General features: G+C 42.0%; 1 protein-coding gene across 1 annotated transcript in view; it reads left to right on the forward strand.

Moving 5' to 3' along the window:
• SSC4D (scavenger receptor cysteine rich family member with 4 domains) overlaps positions 1-18,758 on the forward strand; it is a 95,956-nt gene that overhangs the window by 48,417 nt on the left and 28,781 nt on the right. Inside the window, exons 2-4 of the mRNA XM_073669114.1 lie at positions 1,627-1,932; positions 6,909-6,980; positions 15,094-15,408. Coding sequence (XP_073525215.1) covers positions 1,627-1,932; positions 6,909-6,980; positions 15,094-15,408 — 693 coding nt within the window. The remainder of the gene's footprint in view (positions 1-1,626; positions 1,933-6,908; positions 6,981-15,093; positions 15,409-18,758) is intronic.

Genomic DNA, 18,758 nt, shown 5'->3' on the forward strand with positions numbered 1-18,758 from the left:
ATGATTCTATGATTCTATGATTCTATGTGACCCAGCTCTGTTTAATATGCAGAAGCTTCTGGAACAAACGCCTCTGGGCAGTCAGCCAATGACTGCAGCTCTAACAGTCACATGGGAGTGGGAGGAGCTAAATCCTGTGAGGTAGTTAAGGGTTGAAGTGGCAGTTGGTGGTCAGACATTTGGAGAAGAGGAAGCCATTTTGTAGGTAAAGGAGTTACCTACCTCCCCCCTGACTGCTGTGCTTAAAAAAGGGACAGACACAATAAGGGGAACTGATAGTCTTCATATTAGGAAGATTACAATTGCACCTCTAGGAGGAAGAATTACCTCAGGGCAGGAACAGAGCACAGCGCTGAGGGAGAAATATTCAGAGTTGATGAAACCAGAGGTTACCAAGATCTGCCTGTCTGCAGGTACACAGCAGTCTTCAACCCTGAGTGTAATCCTGTACCTCAGCTCCTTACCGTTTGTGAATAAGAATTTGCCCCATTATCCTCAGTAAAGAGACTTCTGTTTAAGTTCTTAAGGCTTCTTTATGACTGGGGCTCGGGTGCACAGACTACTACCACCATCATCACCCTCTACCTGGAGGCATTTACTGGAAAAACATTATATTGTGGAGTTTTATGTGGGTGTGTAATTTGAGAAGAGAGGACTCTTCTGCTGGCAGAAAACTGGCCACAGCGAGATACATCGTATACTGCCAGGAGTACAGCACCCTGCCCTACACCACATGAGATTACCACACAAATAACATAATTGTGCAAGAAGAGTCAAGCCTTGTAACATAACCTAATCAGAGGCATAGCCATTATTCTAATCTGATACATTACTTATTATATACTTTAACATTTCCAGAACAGGCTTACATATAGTCTCTGAATATATAGTATATTCTAGTCACTGGTGGACACAGACAGAAAAGGGCCCTTGTGCAAGAATATATGGGCTCTTTGCCTAATAGCTCATCATAATGCACAATTCCACCTGCTTTGGAGTGTGGTAGTGGACCCCTTTAACTCTTGGACCCCTATGTGGCCACACAGTTTGCACCTATGATATGCCCCCCCCTGATTCTAGTATTAGGACAGATATACTGTATGCATACAGTTTCAAAAGTAAATGAATGACATCCATCAGTTAAAGTACAACAGAAGAACATGCTTAAACAGCAGGGCAAAATGAATATAGACCTAAAGCACAAAACCCCAACACACGTATTGCTATTGCTTTGTTCAGGGCTTTTTGAAGCCTTGCTTTATATGCTCATTTTTACCTGCCTTCTTGTGCTTTTATATGGAATTGATTGTACTTTCTCTTTCAGTAAAATTGCTTTGTAGCTCAAAGTAATATAGGTTTCTAACGATCAACTTGCGCTGGTCAGTTTTTCCAAATCTGCTAAAATAGAAGTTATCATCATTATGTTACAGGGTAAAAGCACTTGTTTAACAGAAACCGCAAAATGAAAATAAATATTATAAAAGATTTTAAAGTGCAAAAAAATACAGTAATTAAAATGCTCATTAGATGTGGATTGTTCTATCACAGCTGCTTTCTGTGTCTCCACACCTCAATAATTAACTTTTATCCTACTAACTGTTGCCAAACATTTGATCTTGTTTTCAGATATTCGTCTTGTAAATGGGGAAAGCCACTGTCAAGGACGAGTTGAAGTTCTTTATAACGGAACTTGGGGAACAGTATGCGATGATGACTGGGACATTGTGGATGCCAATGTAGTTTGCCGACAGATGGGCTGTGGTCACGCCATTGCTGGACCTCATCGACTCGCATTTGGCCAAGGCACAGGACCTATTTTTTTAGACAATGTTGACTGCAAAGGGACAGAAACAGCATTGAGTCAGTGCAGGAGCCTTGGATGGGGAATTCACAACTGTTACCACTACGAGGATGTTGCTGTCACCTGTAATGGTAAAAAGGTTTGGTTCCGGTCTGCCATGGAAAATGATTAGGAGGCTATAAATACTTTTTTATGTAGACAATTTAAAATTCTGTGTGTGTATATATAATACACTGCTCAAAAAAATAAAGGGAACACTTAAACAACAGAATATGACTCCAAGTAAATCAAACTTCTGTGAAATCAAACTGTCCACTTAGGAAGCAACACTGATTGACAATCAATTTCACATGCTGTTGTGCAAATGGAATAGACAATAGATGGAAATTATTGGCAATAATCAATACACCCTCAATAAAGGAGTGGTTCTGCAGGTGGGGACCACAGACCACTTCTCAGTACCAATGCTTTCTGGCTGATGTATTGGTCACTTTTGAATGTTGGTTGTGCTTTCACACTCATGGTAGCATGAGACGGACTGTACAAACCACAGAAGTTGCTCAGGTAGTGCGGCTCATCCAGGATGGCACATCAATGCGAGCTGTGGCAAGAAGGTTTGCTGTGTCTGTCAGCGTAGTGTCCAGAGGCTGGAGGCGCTACCAGGAGACAAGCCAGTACACCAGGAGACGTGGAGGGGGCCGTAGGAGGGCAACAACCCAGCAGCAGGACCGCTACCTCTGCCTTTGTGCAAGGAGGAACAGGAGGAGCACTGCCAGAGCCCTGCAAAATGACCTCCAGCAGGCCACAAATGTGCATGTGTCTGCACAAATGGTTAGAAACCGACTCCATGAGGGTGGTATTAGGGCCCAACGTCCACAGATGGGGGTTGTGCTCACAGCCCATCACAGTGCAGGACGCTTGGCATTTGCCACAGAACACCAGGATTGGCAAAGTCGCCACTGGTGCCCTGTGCTCTTTACAGATGAAAGCAGGTTCACACTGAGCACATGTGACAGACGTGACAGAGTCTGGAGACGCCGTGGAGAGTGATCTGCTGCCTGCAACATCCTTCAGCATGACCAGTTTGGCAGTGGGTCAGTAATGGTGTGGGGTGGCATTTCTTTGGAGGGCCGCACAGCCCTCCATGTGCTCGCCAGAGGTAGCCTGACTGCCATTAGGTACCGAGATGAGATCCTCAGACGCCATGTGAGACCATATGCTGGTGCGGTTAGCCCTGTGTTCCTCCTAATGCAGGACAATGCCAGACCTCATGTGGCTGGAGTATGTCAGCACTTCCTGCAAGATGAAGGCATTGAAGCTATGGACTGGCCCGCCCATTCCCCAGACCTGAATCCGATAGAGCACATCTGGGACATCATGTCTCGCTCCATCCACCAATGTCACGTTGCACCACAGACTGTCCAGGAGCTGGCGGATGCTTTAGTCCAGGTCTGGGAGAAGATCCCACAGGAGACCATCCGCAACCTCATCAGGAGCATGCCCAGGCGTTGTAGGGAGGTCATACATGCACGTGGAGGCCACGCACAATACTGAGCCTCATTTTGACTTGTTTTAAGGACATTACATCAAAGTTGGATCAGCCTGTAGTGTGTTTTTCCACTTTAATTTTGGGGGTGACTCCAAATCCAGGCCTCCATTGGTTAATAAATTTGATTTCCATTGATGATTTTTGTGTGATTTTGTTGTCAGCATATTCAACTTTGTACAGAACAAAGTATTCAATGAGAATATTTCATTCATTCAGATCTAGGATGTGTTATTTGAGTGTTCCCTTTTATTTTTTTGAGCAGTGTGTGCATATATATATATATATATATATATATATATATATATATATATATATATATATTTATAAATACAGTACAGACCAAAAGTTTGGACACACCTTCTCATTTAAAGATTTTTCTGTATTTTCATGACTATGAAAATTGTACATTCACATTGAAGGCATCACAACTATGAATTAACACATGTGGAATTATATACTTAACAAAAAAAGTGTGAAACAACTGAAAATATGTCTTATATTCTAGGTTCTTCAAAGTAGCCACCTTTTGCTTTGATGACTGCTTTGCACACTCTTGGCATTCTCTTGATGAGCTTCAAGAGGTAATCACCGGAAATGGTCTTCCAACAATATTGAAGGAGTTCCCAGAGATACTTAGCACTTGTTGGCCCTTTTGCCTTCACTCTGCGGTCCAGCTCACCCCAAACCATCTCGATTGGGTTCAGGTCTGGTGACCCAATCTGGCGTAGCACCCCATCACTCTCCTTCTTGGTAAAATAGCCCTTACACAGCCTGGAGGTGTGTTTGGGGTCATTGTCCTGTTGAAAAATGAATGATGGTCCAACTAAACGCAAACCGGACGGAATAACATGCCACTGCAAGATGCTGTGGTAGCCATGCTGGTTCAGTATGCCTTAAATTTTGAATTAATCCCCAACAGTGTCACCAGCAAAGCACCCCCACACCATCACACCTCCTCCTCCATGCTTCACAGTGGGAACCAGGCACGTAGAGTCCATCCGTTCAGACCAAAGCACAGATTTCCACTGGTCTAATGTCCATTCCTTGTGTTCTTTAGCCCAAACAAGTCTCTTCTGCTTGTTGCCTCTCCTTAGCAGTGGTTTCCTACCAGCTATTTTACCATGAAGGCCTGCTGCACAAAGTCTCCTCTTAACAGTTGTTGTAGAGATGTGTCTGCTGCTAGAACTCTGTGTGGCATTGACCTGGTCTCTAATCTGAGCTGCTGTTAACCTGCGATTTCTGAGGGTGGTGACTCGGATAAACTTATCCTCAGAAGCAGAGGTGAATCTTGGTCTTCCTTTCCTGGGGCGGTCCTCATGTGAGCCAGTTTCTTTGTAGCTCTTGATGGTTTTTGCAACTGCACTTGGTGACACTTTCAAAGTTTTCCCAATTTTTCGCACTGACTGACCTTCAATTCTTAAAGTAATGATGGCCACTCGTTTTTCTTTACTTAGCTTCTTTTTTCTTGCCATAATACAAATTCTAACAGTCTATTCAGTAGGAATATCAGCTGTGTATCCACCAGACTTCTGCACAACACAACTGATGGTCCCAACCCCATTTATAAGGCAAGAAATCCCACTTTTTAAATCTGACAGGGCACACCTGTGAAGTGAAATCCTCTTCCGGTGACTACCTCTTGAAGCTCATCAAGAGAATGCCAGGAGTGTGCAAAGCAGTCGTCAAAGCAAAAGGTGGCTACTTTGAAGAACCTAGAATATAAGACATATTTTCAGTTGTTTCACACTTTTTTGTTAAGTATATAACTCCACATGTGTTAATTCATAGTTTTGATGCCTTCAGTGTGAATGTACAATTTTCATAGTCATGAAAATACAGAAAAATCTTTAAATGAGAAGGTGTGTCCAAACTTTTGGTCTGTACTGTATATATATATATATCAATATCAAAAGAATGCTGCAGCACTCCATATGGCCAAGATGCGTCTTAACAATGAAAATATTGGATCTAAACTGTTTTGCTCAGGAACAAGTACTTACAAAAAACAAAGGTTTTTAGCGCATAAATTGGCCAATTCATGTGTGCCAATCAACCACGGCAAGGTAACCTCCCCCTGATGGGTAACTACTCTGCCTTACATGCCACTTTTGGGCTACAAGCCTACAACTAAACGGACAAACATGTCTTCTTCTGGGCTAAAAACACCCACATTTAAAAGGCAAGCAGAGCTGTTTATGCAACACCTGCTGGTTAATGGGAGGAGTGCAGAATCAGTTAAGAGGCAGTTACACCCCCTTATAGTAATACAAACCAGAAAAACCTGACCAGCACCTCCTAATGTGAACTGGTGCCAGCTGCCGTACCTATAAAATATTTCAAAAGAATGCAGCAGCACTCCATATGGCCAAGATACGTCTTAACTAGTGATGAGCGAGTATGTTCTGTTAACCTTTTCGGCGAGTATGCTCGGGCCGAGCACGGAGTAGTTACAGCTGCTCGGTGTTATGTTTGAATCACTCCCGTGTGTATGATTTGCGACTGTTTGACAACTTTAATACATGTGGGGAATGTGTAAGAAATAGACATTCCTTACATGTACTAAAGCTGTCAAACAGTCGCAAATCATGCTCACGGGAGTGATTCAAACATAACAAGGAGCAGCTGTAACTACTCGGTGCTCGGCTCGCGCATACTCACCGAGAGGGTTAACAGAACATACTCGCTCATCACTAGTCTTAACAATGAAAACGGTTGATGGGCACACATGAATTGGCCAATTTATGCGCTAAAAACCTTTGTTTTTTGTAAGTACTTGTTGCTGAGCAAAACAGTTTAGATCCAATATTTTCATTGTTAAGACGTATCTTGGTCATATGGAGTACTGCTGCATTCTTTTGATATATTTTATAGTTACGGCAGCTGGCACCAGTTCACATTAGGAGGTGCTGGTCAGGTATTTCTGGTTTGCATATATATATATATATATATATATATATATATATATATATATATTACTGTATATTTATATACATATATGTGAACGTATTTCTAGTAGATTTCAATGTAATTTGTGTTATGAACAGTAAATAGTTAAAATGTAGTTAAAGGGATTCTTAAGAATGTAAACATTGATGACAATTAACATTTGGGTAGTAAGGGTTAAAACCCTACACCTAGGCCAATCAGCACAAAATAAGGGCCACAAAGTGTCGTAGGAAAACAAAACACATATTTACTATTTAGAATTGTGAGATCTTCCAATTGAGGTCACCCATCTTTGGTGCATTACTATGCTAAATCACTCTATTCTTCTGATACAGTGTTTCCCAAACTCCAGTCCTCATGGCCCCCAACACATCAAGTTTTCAGGATTTCCTTAGTATTGCACAGGTGATGGAATTATTATCAAGGCATCAGAAAATGCCACAGGTTCTCTCACCTGTGCAATACTAGGGAAATCCTGAAAACATGATGTGTTAGAGGGCCGTGAGGACTGGTTTTGGGAAAATGTGCTCTAGTTTATCTCCTTACTCTGTTATTTATTAACTAAACAATTTTATACATTTTGTTACTAAATAATATTTGATTTTCTTTCAGAGATTTTGCCAACTCCTAGTAACAAGGGTCAGCTCACAAAACCTTCCACTACACACTCTCAAAATGTTCCTCGTAAGTAAACATTCTCTGTTTTGCACAGTTGTGTTGTACATGTTTGAATTGGTGTTTCAATTAGCTAACACTATTTAATGTTCTATAGAGACCTTTCACTGCATTGCTTGATAATGGGCAATGATTACATAAAGGTGGGCCATGTATAAGATCCACGAAAGGACAGTAATCCAATGATCCTTTATGTAGCTGAAACTTTAATAGTCAGTGCTACCTTCTTTTAGGACACATATGTCTAACTCTGGCCCGCAGGGCGAGTATATTTGACCCGCGACGCCGGGCGGGGTCTGCCGCGTGGGTCCCGCACGCAACATCATTTCAACTATATCAGTTGAAAGCAATGATAGAGGATAGAGCATCAGCTGATGCTCCCTCTCACATCATGCCTCCTCTGCGTCTGACGTCTCAGTGCAGCGGGCTCAATGACGTCATTACAATGCACCCGGTGTACTGAGAAGAGTAGAGGATCTGAAGAAACCATGAAAAGACTGGAACAGTGGGGGAATAGGCAGAGGTGAATATTTGTTTATTTTTATTAATGTGGGGCCCTTATGCTGTGTGGAGCACTATGTGACGATTACAGTTGGAGAGTCATACTGTGATTGGGTCACCATTCTTTTTTGAGGGGATTGAGGGAGGTACAGTAGGGTCATCATACCGTGCACGCTGAGGAATTCACTGTGGGGCATAATACTGTGTTTGGTACTTTTGTTTGCATCATACTTTATTACCTGTATTATTCAAGGTTTATTCTTTGTTATTACATATTTAAATGAGCCCACTGGACCATATGCTTTTTATTGCTCTTTCATAAAATATTATTCCAGTATGCCCCATTTGTGATTATGTGTTTATTTTATTCTAAGATCTATTCATTAAAATGTACTTTGTGGGACAACCCCTTTAAGTTTGTTTCCATATGAAAAAGTTTGTTATATTTGATAAAGAAAAGCTTCCTCAGTTGTAGACTTTTTTTTAAATAAATATCAAGGTTGGCCCGCGACTTTGTTCAAGGTTTTAATTTTGGCTCACTGTGTATTTGAGTTTGACATGCCTGTTGTAGGACCAATGTCAGTGCACCATTGTTCTCTGGGAAGTGAAATGAATGTTACATACTCACTTGTTATTGAATAACCTTTAATCTGCTGTTTAACTACTGGATTCCCTATAGGATTTTACCCTCGGACTTCTTCACCACTCTCTTACCTAATATTTCTGTCTGACCTCATAGGATTGAACCTGACTTTCTTTGACTACATTTTTTGATGACTATATTGTCACTGTCCCTTCCTCCCTGGCTCTTATCCGTTTACCCACTTACCAGCCACCATATAGTCTGTCCACGCAGCCCAGGGGCCTCTTCAGGAAAGACCTGATCTTTGTACGGGGTGAAAGGGTGAGCAACAGGGAGTTCTTGGGACTTGCTAAATTAAATGGTTTATGCAAAGTCTGTCCATGGATGATAGACTGCTGTGGAATGTTGTGCTATATAAACAAGTATAGCAGTGATGGGCTAGAGTGCTCGGCACTGCTCAAAACTCGATCGAGTATCTTGGTGCTCGAGACACTCAGTATTTGATCGAGTTTCCGGGTATTCAGGCACCATGCTCGATTCCACATCCCGCATTTTTCATGGCTGAATTTCAGACACTAAACCAGTGGGGATTGCCTGTCAATCACTGTATTGCCGTAGCCATGTTGTCTACTGGCATTACTGTGATTGCGTAGCGTCATCGGATCTATATAAGACCTGGTGATGCCATGTTGGGAGCATTGTACATGGAAATAGTGTAGGGAGAGTTTCTGCTGCAGAAGGGACAGTGTGTTATATAGCATTCCAGTACCTGCTGGTGCAACATTAAACCAACAGTCCTTTTCAGGGCTAATTCGGATAGATTCTATTCTATAATACTGCTCTTAGCTGCAATTGGGGTAGGATTAGCTGCTGGGGTAGGAATAGTGTATTAGAGGCACTAAGGGTAGGGTTGATTGAGTTTCAGTCCTTGGTGCTGCTACATTAAACCAACAGTCCTTTTCAGGGCTAATTCAGATAGATTCTATTCCCTAATAATACTGCTCTTATCTACAATTTGTGTAGGGTTAGCTGGTGAATTAGGGATAGTGTTTTAGAGACATTTAAGCAGTGTTGATTGCATTAGTCTTTCGTGCTGCCACATACAAGAAAAGGTCCTTTCAGGACAAATTTAAATAGATTCTATTCTCTAATAATGCTCTTATCTGCAATCTGCAATTCGTGTAGGGTTAGCTGGCGGAGACTGGATAGCGTATTACAGGTATCTAGCCAGGGATTTTTGCCTTACAGTCCTTACTGCTGCAACCTAAAACCAAAAGTCCTTATCAGAGTTACATCTATTCTTTTCCCTATTAATACCGCTGTTAGCGTAGTGTAGGGACAGGTGCTGAAGGAGGGATAGTTTTGGATTAGATGAGGAGGAGTTCAAGAAAAAGAAGAAACAAAGAACCGTATACTCTTTTTTTGGGTGGGAAATACACCAGAAAAAAATAAACATTTGAATTGGCTTTATCAGCTGTTATCTGGTGGGATTGCAAAGTCTGGGCCAATCCAGGTTCATTTTGATAAGAGTCAGCCTGTCAGCATTTTCAGTTGACAGGCGGATGAGCCTATCAGTTATTCTGCCCACAGTGGCACTAAAACCCAGCTTTGACAAAACGCTAGTTGCAGAGCAGGCCAGCACCTCCAAGGCATAAAGGGCCAGTTCATGCCACGTGTACAGCTTGGATACCCAATACTTGTACGGCACAGAGGAATCACGGAGGTCGCTGGTATGGTCGGCTAGGTACTCCTTCACCATCTTCAAAAACTTTTCCTTGCTTGTCAGACTACCCTGCGAATCAGGGCCTGGGCGCTGGGAGAATCTAATGGAACTGTCCAAGACCTTTGATAGTGTACCCCTGCCTCTGTGGGACCTGGGGTGTGTCTCCCTCGACTCTCCTCCTTGGTTGCCCAAGGATATATGATCTCTGCCACCAGCGTGGTCAGATGGGAATTTTTGTACTAGTTGTTAGACTAGTGCCTTCTAGTATTGCACCATTTAACTAGCCCTCTCTGCCACAGGAGAGATGGAAAGTTTTCCTTGTAGCGTGGGTCGAGAAAGGTGAACAACCAGTAATCATTGTTTTCCAAAATGCGTATAACGCGAGGGTCACTGGGAAGGCAGTGGGACGTAAAGTCAGACATGTGCGCCAGACTCCCATAGGCAAGACTTCCCTGTCCCCACCAGCAGGACGACTCTCCATCTACTCTTCCTCCCTCTCCTCCTCCTTCTCTTCAGCCCATCCACTCTGAACAGACAGGAAAAGTGGGACAGCTCCTATCCTTGCAACTGGGACATCCCATGGTACTATCAGGAGATGCTCAAGTTTGTCAGGGAACACCAACTGGAGGGATTCAAGCCCGATGTGTGGAAAGAAACCAAAGACCATCCATAAGCTTATCCGAGCCAAGGACTAAAGGGAGTCTATTCCAGGGCTCTCTGCGGCCACAGCCGAGACTGTGTTGAAAAAAGTGCCTTCTAGCAGATTAATCAACGGGCACAAAGACCTCACATGGATGGCTATTCAGGGAGGTCTGCCCCTGAGAACTTTCATGCATGCCCGTGGACTGTGTAACACTAGGTACTGCTCGATATGCCATTTTGCTGAGGAAACAGCCTTGCATCTCTTCTGGCAGTGCCCATTCACACAAGCCCTGTTGGATGCCCTGGAAAACTACCTCAATGTCTGTCCCCAGGAGCAACCTAAAACACACTTTGGATCAAGGAATTGGACGTGGTTGCTGATAGTGCTTGTGAATGTGCAACAACAGGTGCAGGGTGGGAGGCATCCGCGCCACCGCCCCGGGCAGGGAATTGGCAAGCACTTAGCACAGAGGAAAAGGCAGTGTTGTCACCCGCACTGAATGTGTGCCAGGCGTTCGGCCTACATAGTCGGGTGCTTTGATGACATGTGCCTGAGCATGCTGGTGGTGCTCAGGCTGGCATTGGTCTGGCCCCTACTCATCTTGTTATGGCACAGGTTTCAAATTCTTTTATTGTCCTCTCTTTAAAAATGCGTCACACTGGGGAACACCTAACCCTTGGCTTGGGAACTTGGCACAAGTGGGTGTTCTGGACCGTGTGGAAGACAGGGTGATGATGGGAAACAGACTGGAAGCATTGTCTGCCATCCAACTGACCACCTGTTTGCACTGTTCTGGCTTCAAGATGGTGTCCAGCGCCCCAATGCAAAGTGGGACAGGAAGCTAGGTCTCATGGATAACTGTGTTTGTGGTGCTCCCGTCTACAAACTTTATGGTGTTATTTTTTAAAATAAAATGCGTAGCCCTGAAAATTAATTTAGTGTGAGGACCACCTGATGGCCCTCTAAAATTTATGACTGAGGGCCGCCTGATGGCCCTCCAAAAATTTGAAGCAAGGGCCGCCTGATGGCCCTCCAAAAATTTGGAGCAAGGGCCGCATGATACCCCTGTCTGGCCCGCAGGGTGAGTATATTTGTCCCGCGATGCCAGGTGGGTCCCGCTGGGTGGGTCCCCCACCCGGGTGGGTCCCCATCCCGTCATCGCACTTTCAACTATATCAATTGAAAGCAATGATAGAGGAGGGAGCATCAGCTGATGCTCCCTCTCACATCATTCCCCCTCCGCGTCTGATGTCTCAGTGCAGTGGGCTCAATGACGTCATTACAATGCACCCGGTGTACTGAGAAGATTAGAGGATCTGAAGACACCATGAAAACACTAGATCAGTGGGGGAAAAGGCAGATATGAGTATTTGTTTTTGTTTTTTTTAATATGGGCACTTATGCTGTTTGGAGCACTATGTGGCGATTACAGTTGGAGAATCCTACTACAGTAGGGTCATCATACCGTGTATGCAGAGGAATTCACTGTAGGGGTATAATACTGTGCTTGGTGGCACTTTTGTTTGCATCATACTTTATTATCTGTATTCTTCAAGGTTTATTCTTTATTATTACGTATTTAAATGAGGCCACATGCTTTTTATTGCTTTAAATAACATATTATTCCAGTATGCCCCATTTGTGATTATGTGTTTATTTAATCCTAAGATCTATTAATTAAAATGTACTTTGTGGGACAACCCCTTTAAGTTTGTTTCCATGTAAAAAAGTTTATTATATTTAATAAAGAAAAACTTCCTCAGTTGTAGACTTTTTTTTAATAAATATCAAGGTTGGCCTGCAACTTTGTCCAAGGTTTTAATTTTGGCCCAATGTATATTTGAGTTTGACAAGCCTGGCCTAAGGGGTGGAGGAGGCGTTTTTGTTTTTTTTGTATTTTTTCCTCTCTTTTTTTATTTGCCTTATATACAAGTCATTATACTGGAAATAATGTTTCTTAACCTTTTTTCATGTAAAATCCATCTTCTGTTTGGTATGTTTTATTGTGAGTCCACAAAAGTGGCATAATACTCTGACAACATTGTTCCAAGCAGTAACCTGAGAGTCAGAGATGCGTCCAGGCATCTTCCCCATGCTGTTCCCATTGCTTTTTCTATCAATTTCAGTGATTTTAATGCCCCCTAGACCTCTTGGGAGGGTCTGCTGGAAAAATGTTAGAGTTTCCCATTGACTTCCATTATACTCATTACTCGAGTCGAGCACCCGAGTAGTAAGATGTGCTCAATTCAAGTAAAGAGTACCTGAGCATTTTAGTGCTCGCTCATCACTAATAATAAGATACCACTATGGTCGGTTTGCCTAAGTTTATCTATAAGGATGAAACTGTATTGATAAAGATGCCCAATAGTGTATACAGTCATGGCCGAAAGTGTTGGCACCCTTGAAATTTTTCCAGAAAATAAAGTATTTCTCTGAGAAAATTATTTCAATTACACATGTTTTTTGATACACATGTTTTTATTTCTTTTGTGTGTATTGGAACAATACAAAAAAACAGAGAGAAAAAATGCAAATTGGACATAATTTCACACAAAACCCCAAAATTGTTGGCACCCTCAACTTAATATTTGGTTGCACACCCTTTGGAATAAATAACTGCAATCAATCACTTCCTATAACCATTGTAGGATAGCTTTTTGATACCTAGTGGTTGGGAGATAAACTTGAAGTAATGTTTTAGTGCATATAGGACTAAAAGTGGTTAATCAGCCATGACAGGTTAATTAAGAGCAGCTGAACTGCTGCTCACCATATCTCCACCCCTGTGTGGGATTCACTGGGAAAATTGAGAGCTGTTTTGTCTCACACATGCTGGATGTATGGAGACTGCAGATTTCCTGGACTGAATGCCATTGATAAAAAGACATGGACGCTTGACTCTAAGCCAGGTGGGCTAACTAGTACTATTGTTTATGTTTTACCTTGTTCCGGACAGAGACTGTATTTAAGTTTTCTGGTGATGTGATTTATTAGGACTGCAATAAACCAGCCGGACATTAAATTGAAACGGTTCCTGTGTCTAACGCTTTAAAAAGCCGAGTGAGTCAACCTACCACTCCATCAGCAAGCTTCTGGCACCTCTCTATAGGAATTTTGGACCACTCTTCTTTTGCAAACTGCTCCAGGTCTCTCATATTTGAAGGGTGCATTCTCCCAACAGCAATTTTAAGATCTCTCCACAGGTGTTCAATGGGATTTATATCTAGACTCATAGCTGGCTGCTTCAAAACTCTCCTATGTTTAGTTTACATCAATTTTTGGGTGCTTCTTTAAGTATATTTTGGGTCATTATCTTGCTGGAAGAGTCATGACCTAGGACGCAACCCAGCTTTCTGACACTGGGCAGTACATTGTGACCCAAAATCCTTTGGTAATCTTCAGATTTCATGATACCTTGCACACAGTCAAAGCACCCAGTGCCAGAGGCAGCAGAACAACACTAAATATCTTTGAACCTCCACTATATATGACTGTATGTACTATTTTCTTCTCTTTGTAGGCCTCATTCCTTTTTTCGGTAAACAGTAGAATGATGTGTTTTACTAAAAAGCTCTATCTTGGTCTCATTTGTCCACTTGACACTTTCCCAGAAGGATTTTGGCTTACTCGTGTACATTTTGGCAAACTGCAGTCTAGCTTTTTATGCCTCTGTGTCAGCAGTGGGGTCCTCCTGAGTCTACTGCCATAGTATTTCATTTAATTCAAATGTCGATGGATTGTTCTCACTGACACTGATGCACTTTGAACCTGCAGGACAGCCTGAATTTCTTTGGAACTTTACCGGCGCTGCTTATCCACCATGTGGACTATCCTGCGTTGCAACCTTTCATCAATTTTTTTTTTGCCGTCCACATCCAGGGAGATTAGCTACATCGCCATGGGTTATAAACTTCTTGATTATGTTGCGCACTGTTGGGCAAAGGAACATCAAGATCTCTGGAGATGGACTTGTAACCTAAAGATTGTTGATATTTTTCAACAATTTTGGTTCTTACGTTCTCAGACAGTTCTCTTATCCTCTTTCTGTTCTTTCATGCTTAGTGTGGCACACATAAACACAATGCAAAGATTGAGTCAATGTCTCCCTTTTGTATCTGCTTTCAGGTGTGATTTTTTTTCATATTGGCCACACCAGTTACTTTCCACATTTGAGTTTGAAAGGGCATCACATGCTTGAAACAAAGTTGTCTGCCCATAATTTTGGAAAGGTAACAACAATTTTATCCGGCCCAATTTTGGGGTTTTGTGTGAAATTATGTCCAATATGCCTTTTTATTTCTCCGTTTTTTTTGTTGTCGTTCCAATTAGTGAGCACGCCAAAGATACTCGGTTAGGACTCGAGTGTGCTCGGATAACACCTTATCAAAGCACGTTTGCGCATCACTAGTTCCAATACACACAAAGGAAATAAACATATGTACTGTATAACTAAACATGCGTAATTGCAATAAGTTTCTGGGAGAAATACTTTATTTTCAGGAACAATTTCAAGGGTGCCAGCACTTTCGGCCGTGACTGTATATGTACTTATCTCAGTAACCACTATCTCTGCCAAAACTGGGTTCACATGTGAGTTCTATGGTTAACTTTTGGTTTACATTATTTATATTCTATATATTACCATAACTGCTTTACTTGCATATCATTTCAGGAGATGGCAGTATAAGATTGGTTAATGGCGCTGACTCATGTCAAGGGAGAGTAGAAATCTTCTACAAGGGTAACTGGGGGACAATATGCGATGATGACTGGGGAATGAAGGATACAATTGTTGTATGCAGACAGATTAACTGTGGCGAAGCCCTGGACTATAAAAGCAATGCTTACTTTGGATATGGAACTGGTCTAATACTACTAGACAATGTGAATTGTGATGGGTCAGAGTCATACCTATCTGCTTGCTATAGTCTTGGCTGGGGAATTCATAACTGTGGCCACCATGAAGATGCTGGAATCATCTGTGCTGGTAAGTGACACATTGAATATATTAAATAAGGATGAGTGAACCCGAACTGTAAAGTTCAGGGTTCGTACTGGACACCTAGTGTCCGGTGTTGAACTCCAAACACGTACTTCTCCCAGAATTGTTCAGAGTCCGGATGCTTAATAAATTTTGTTGAAAGGCTGCAGTGCAGCCAATCAACAAGCTTTTGAGCTGTGGGCACTTCCGGAGCCATCACAGCCATGCCAAAAATTGGCATGGCTGTGATTGGCCGACGCCACGAGTGATCCAGCCTGTATAACTGCTGGTTCACAGGTGGCAACGCTGCTTGAGTGAGGGACAGTGTAAAATGAATAAATAAATAAAAAAAACGACGTGGAGTCCTCCCTATTTTTTAATAACAAGCCAAGGAAAAGCAGACAGCTGTGAGCTGGTCTTATTATGGTGGGAAGGGGCCAATATCCATGGATCTTCCCAGCCTTTTAATATCAGCCCCCAGCTGTTTGCTTTCCCTTTGCTGGTTATTAAAAATGGGGGGACCCCCAATAAATTATGTGGGGTCCCTCCTATTTTTAATAACCAGTTAATGCAAAGCAGACAGCTAGGGTCTGATATTAATGGTCTGGGAAATGCTATGAATATTGGCCCCTTCCCAGCCTAATAAGGCCAGCTCTAAGCCACTCCAGAAATGGCGCATCCATTAGATGCTCCAATTCTGTTGCTTAGCCTCGGCTTTTCCTGATTGTCCTGGTGCGGTGGCAATCGGACTAATGGGATTGTGAGGCTGATATCCGCAGCTGGCGCTGACATCAAGCCCACGGGTTAGTAATGGAGAGGCGTCTGTCAGACACCCCCATTACTAACCCTGTAGTCAAAAGAAATAAACAGACACAAAAAAATCTTTATTTGAAAAAAAAACCTCCCCAACAATTTCCCTCTCACCCATTTATTAAAAAACCCACACCGGTCCACCGTAGTCCACATGGAGGTCCCACAACGATCCCAGTCTCACTCTTCCAGTATATGGAGCCCCGTTCAGAAATCGGGGCTCCATAGACTGGAGCAGCAGCCACTGCTGGATCTCACGCTGTACTCCACTGGGTTTCGCGTAGTACAGGGTGAGAGCCGGATTGATGAGCAGTGACATGATCAGAAGTGATCTGCTGCATAGGTCAGTTGCGGTCATGTCAGTAACAAAAAATTCAAATTCTGAACTGTAATAAAAATTTGGTTTATGTCAACATTTTTTTTTTACTTTTTTATTCTTCCGTCGATGAATCTGCGTGAAAGCTTGTTTTTTGTGCATTAAGCAGTAGTTTTGATTGATACCATTCTGGGGTACCTATGACATTTTCAGTGCTGAATTGCATTTTGGGGGGGGGGGTGTTGACTGATAAAAATCATTTCAGGTGTTTTTTTTTGTTTGTTTTATCTTTCACCTTATGGGATAAATATTTTTAATATATAATAGTTGGGTAATTATACAGACAAAAATATCTATTTTTTTTCTTAATGTTTACATTTTGCTATTTTTAAAAATATTTAGTAATGCCCTTTTCAATTAATCCCCAAGAAGACTTGAACATGTAATTTCTCGCAATCACAATACTGTGAAATTGTTGGCAGTCCTTGGTGCTTTCAGTAGGTGAGTAGGCCTCTGGTTGCCTGCAATTGCATCTCATGAGAGCAAATGGTTGTCAGAAGTGATGACAACTATTTTAAAGCCTTTCAAATAGCACTGTCAGTCTTGACAGTGGCATTTCAGAGTTTAAACTGTTGTGATCACAGATAGCTTTGAACTCTTCCATTACTCTTGAATGTAGCTATGTATTCATTGCCAGTTTTGCATTGAGCAGGTCCAACTACTGAGCCCGCTCCATGTTGCTAAGGAGATAATGGAGGCCTAAGACAGATACAATACAGTGACATCATTCACCCATAGTAAAATAAAATCAATATATATTTTTTTACTACATGCTACCCTATGGAATAGCATAGGCTGCTGAACTATCCCATGGAGCCAGAAAATAGAAGCATCAACATAGTCTATCCTAATAAAGGTCAAGTGTATACTTTGGGCACTTTCCTAGAAATTACAGTAAACATACACTGCAAAATGCACCGATAAAGAAGCATTTCCTGTGCGTATACTCTATAGAGCTACTGTTCTACCACCATCAGTACAATAGAAATATCTAAGAACAAATTCACCATCTAATAATAATGAAATTACACTTCTCATTCTGTTACAATCTATACAAAAATACTAACAAGTGCTCAACAAAGATTAGTGTCAGTCTACTCTGACTGCTCTAATAGCCGCCAGTGTGAGAACTGGAATCTTTACAAATTTAGTAAAATCCACCACACATTTGAGATGATTCTTTCCATTGGAGTATGCATCTGCATATTATTAGTAGTGCTGCAAAGGCAGATCATTTACAAATTACCGTATTTACTATATTACTTAATGTCACTATTGAAATGGCATAGCTTCTGAGCTGCTTGCTAGATAATAATGAGCTGCTGTATTTTCCAAGCAATGCCGTATCCAAACTGCAGCAATTCAGCAATTTAAGCCATACTGATGGGTACAGTGCGATATCATGCGGGTGGTTTCTCCAGCTGGCAAATTCCATGGGGGTACAAAATTTTGGACCACCTCCACTGATGATTCAGAAGACCAGCAGTAAGCTTTGATTTTTCTCTTCTCATTTAGCTTGTTGGATGCGGCCCTAAGAAGAAGCACAACTTCTTAGAGCGGCAGGCAAGCTAAAGGAATAAAGAAACCAGCTGCTGCTTTGTCATCTCAGTCGATGCCTCAAGTTCCCATGCTAAGTGCCGCAGTCAACATGAGTTTGTCATGACTTCTGTGCTTTGTATAAGCTGCTGAGATTACAGAGGTTGAGGAGACAGTATTGAATCATGTGGACTACACATTGGCTGAACTGTGCTCTCTTTCAGATTTCTACCTTTCAGACTTGTAATTTTGTGAAAGGACAGAGAGAGTTATTGGAGAGAGCTTCCAAAAATGTAAAAGTTTCCCCATCCATAATCCTCCCCCCTTGATTATTACAATAAATTTTACATACTTTTTCCAACTAGGGTTACTTTTGTAACTAGGGTTAGGGCTAAGGTTTAAGGCTAGGGTTATTATTAGGGCTAGGTTTAATATTAGGATTAGGGTTAGGATTAAGTATAGGGCTAGGCTTTGGGTTAAATTTAGGGCTAGAGAAATGAAATAGTCACATGAAAAACACAAAAAAAATACTAGAAATAAAAAGCTAAAAAAAACAGGATGTGACAAAGTCACTGGTAAAGTGCTGAAGGGGAGATATGTTTCCCTGAGGCTGTTAGCCTCAGTGAACTAAAAC

The sequence above is a fragment of the Phyllobates terribilis genome, unplaced genomic scaffold (assembly GCF_046119375.1).
Source record: "Phyllobates terribilis strain yellow unplaced genomic scaffold, ASM4611937v1 Scaffold_2__4_contigs__length_985480577, whole genome shotgun sequence".
Lineage (NCBI taxonomy): Eukaryota > Metazoa > Chordata > Amphibia > Anura > Dendrobatidae > Phyllobates > Phyllobates terribilis.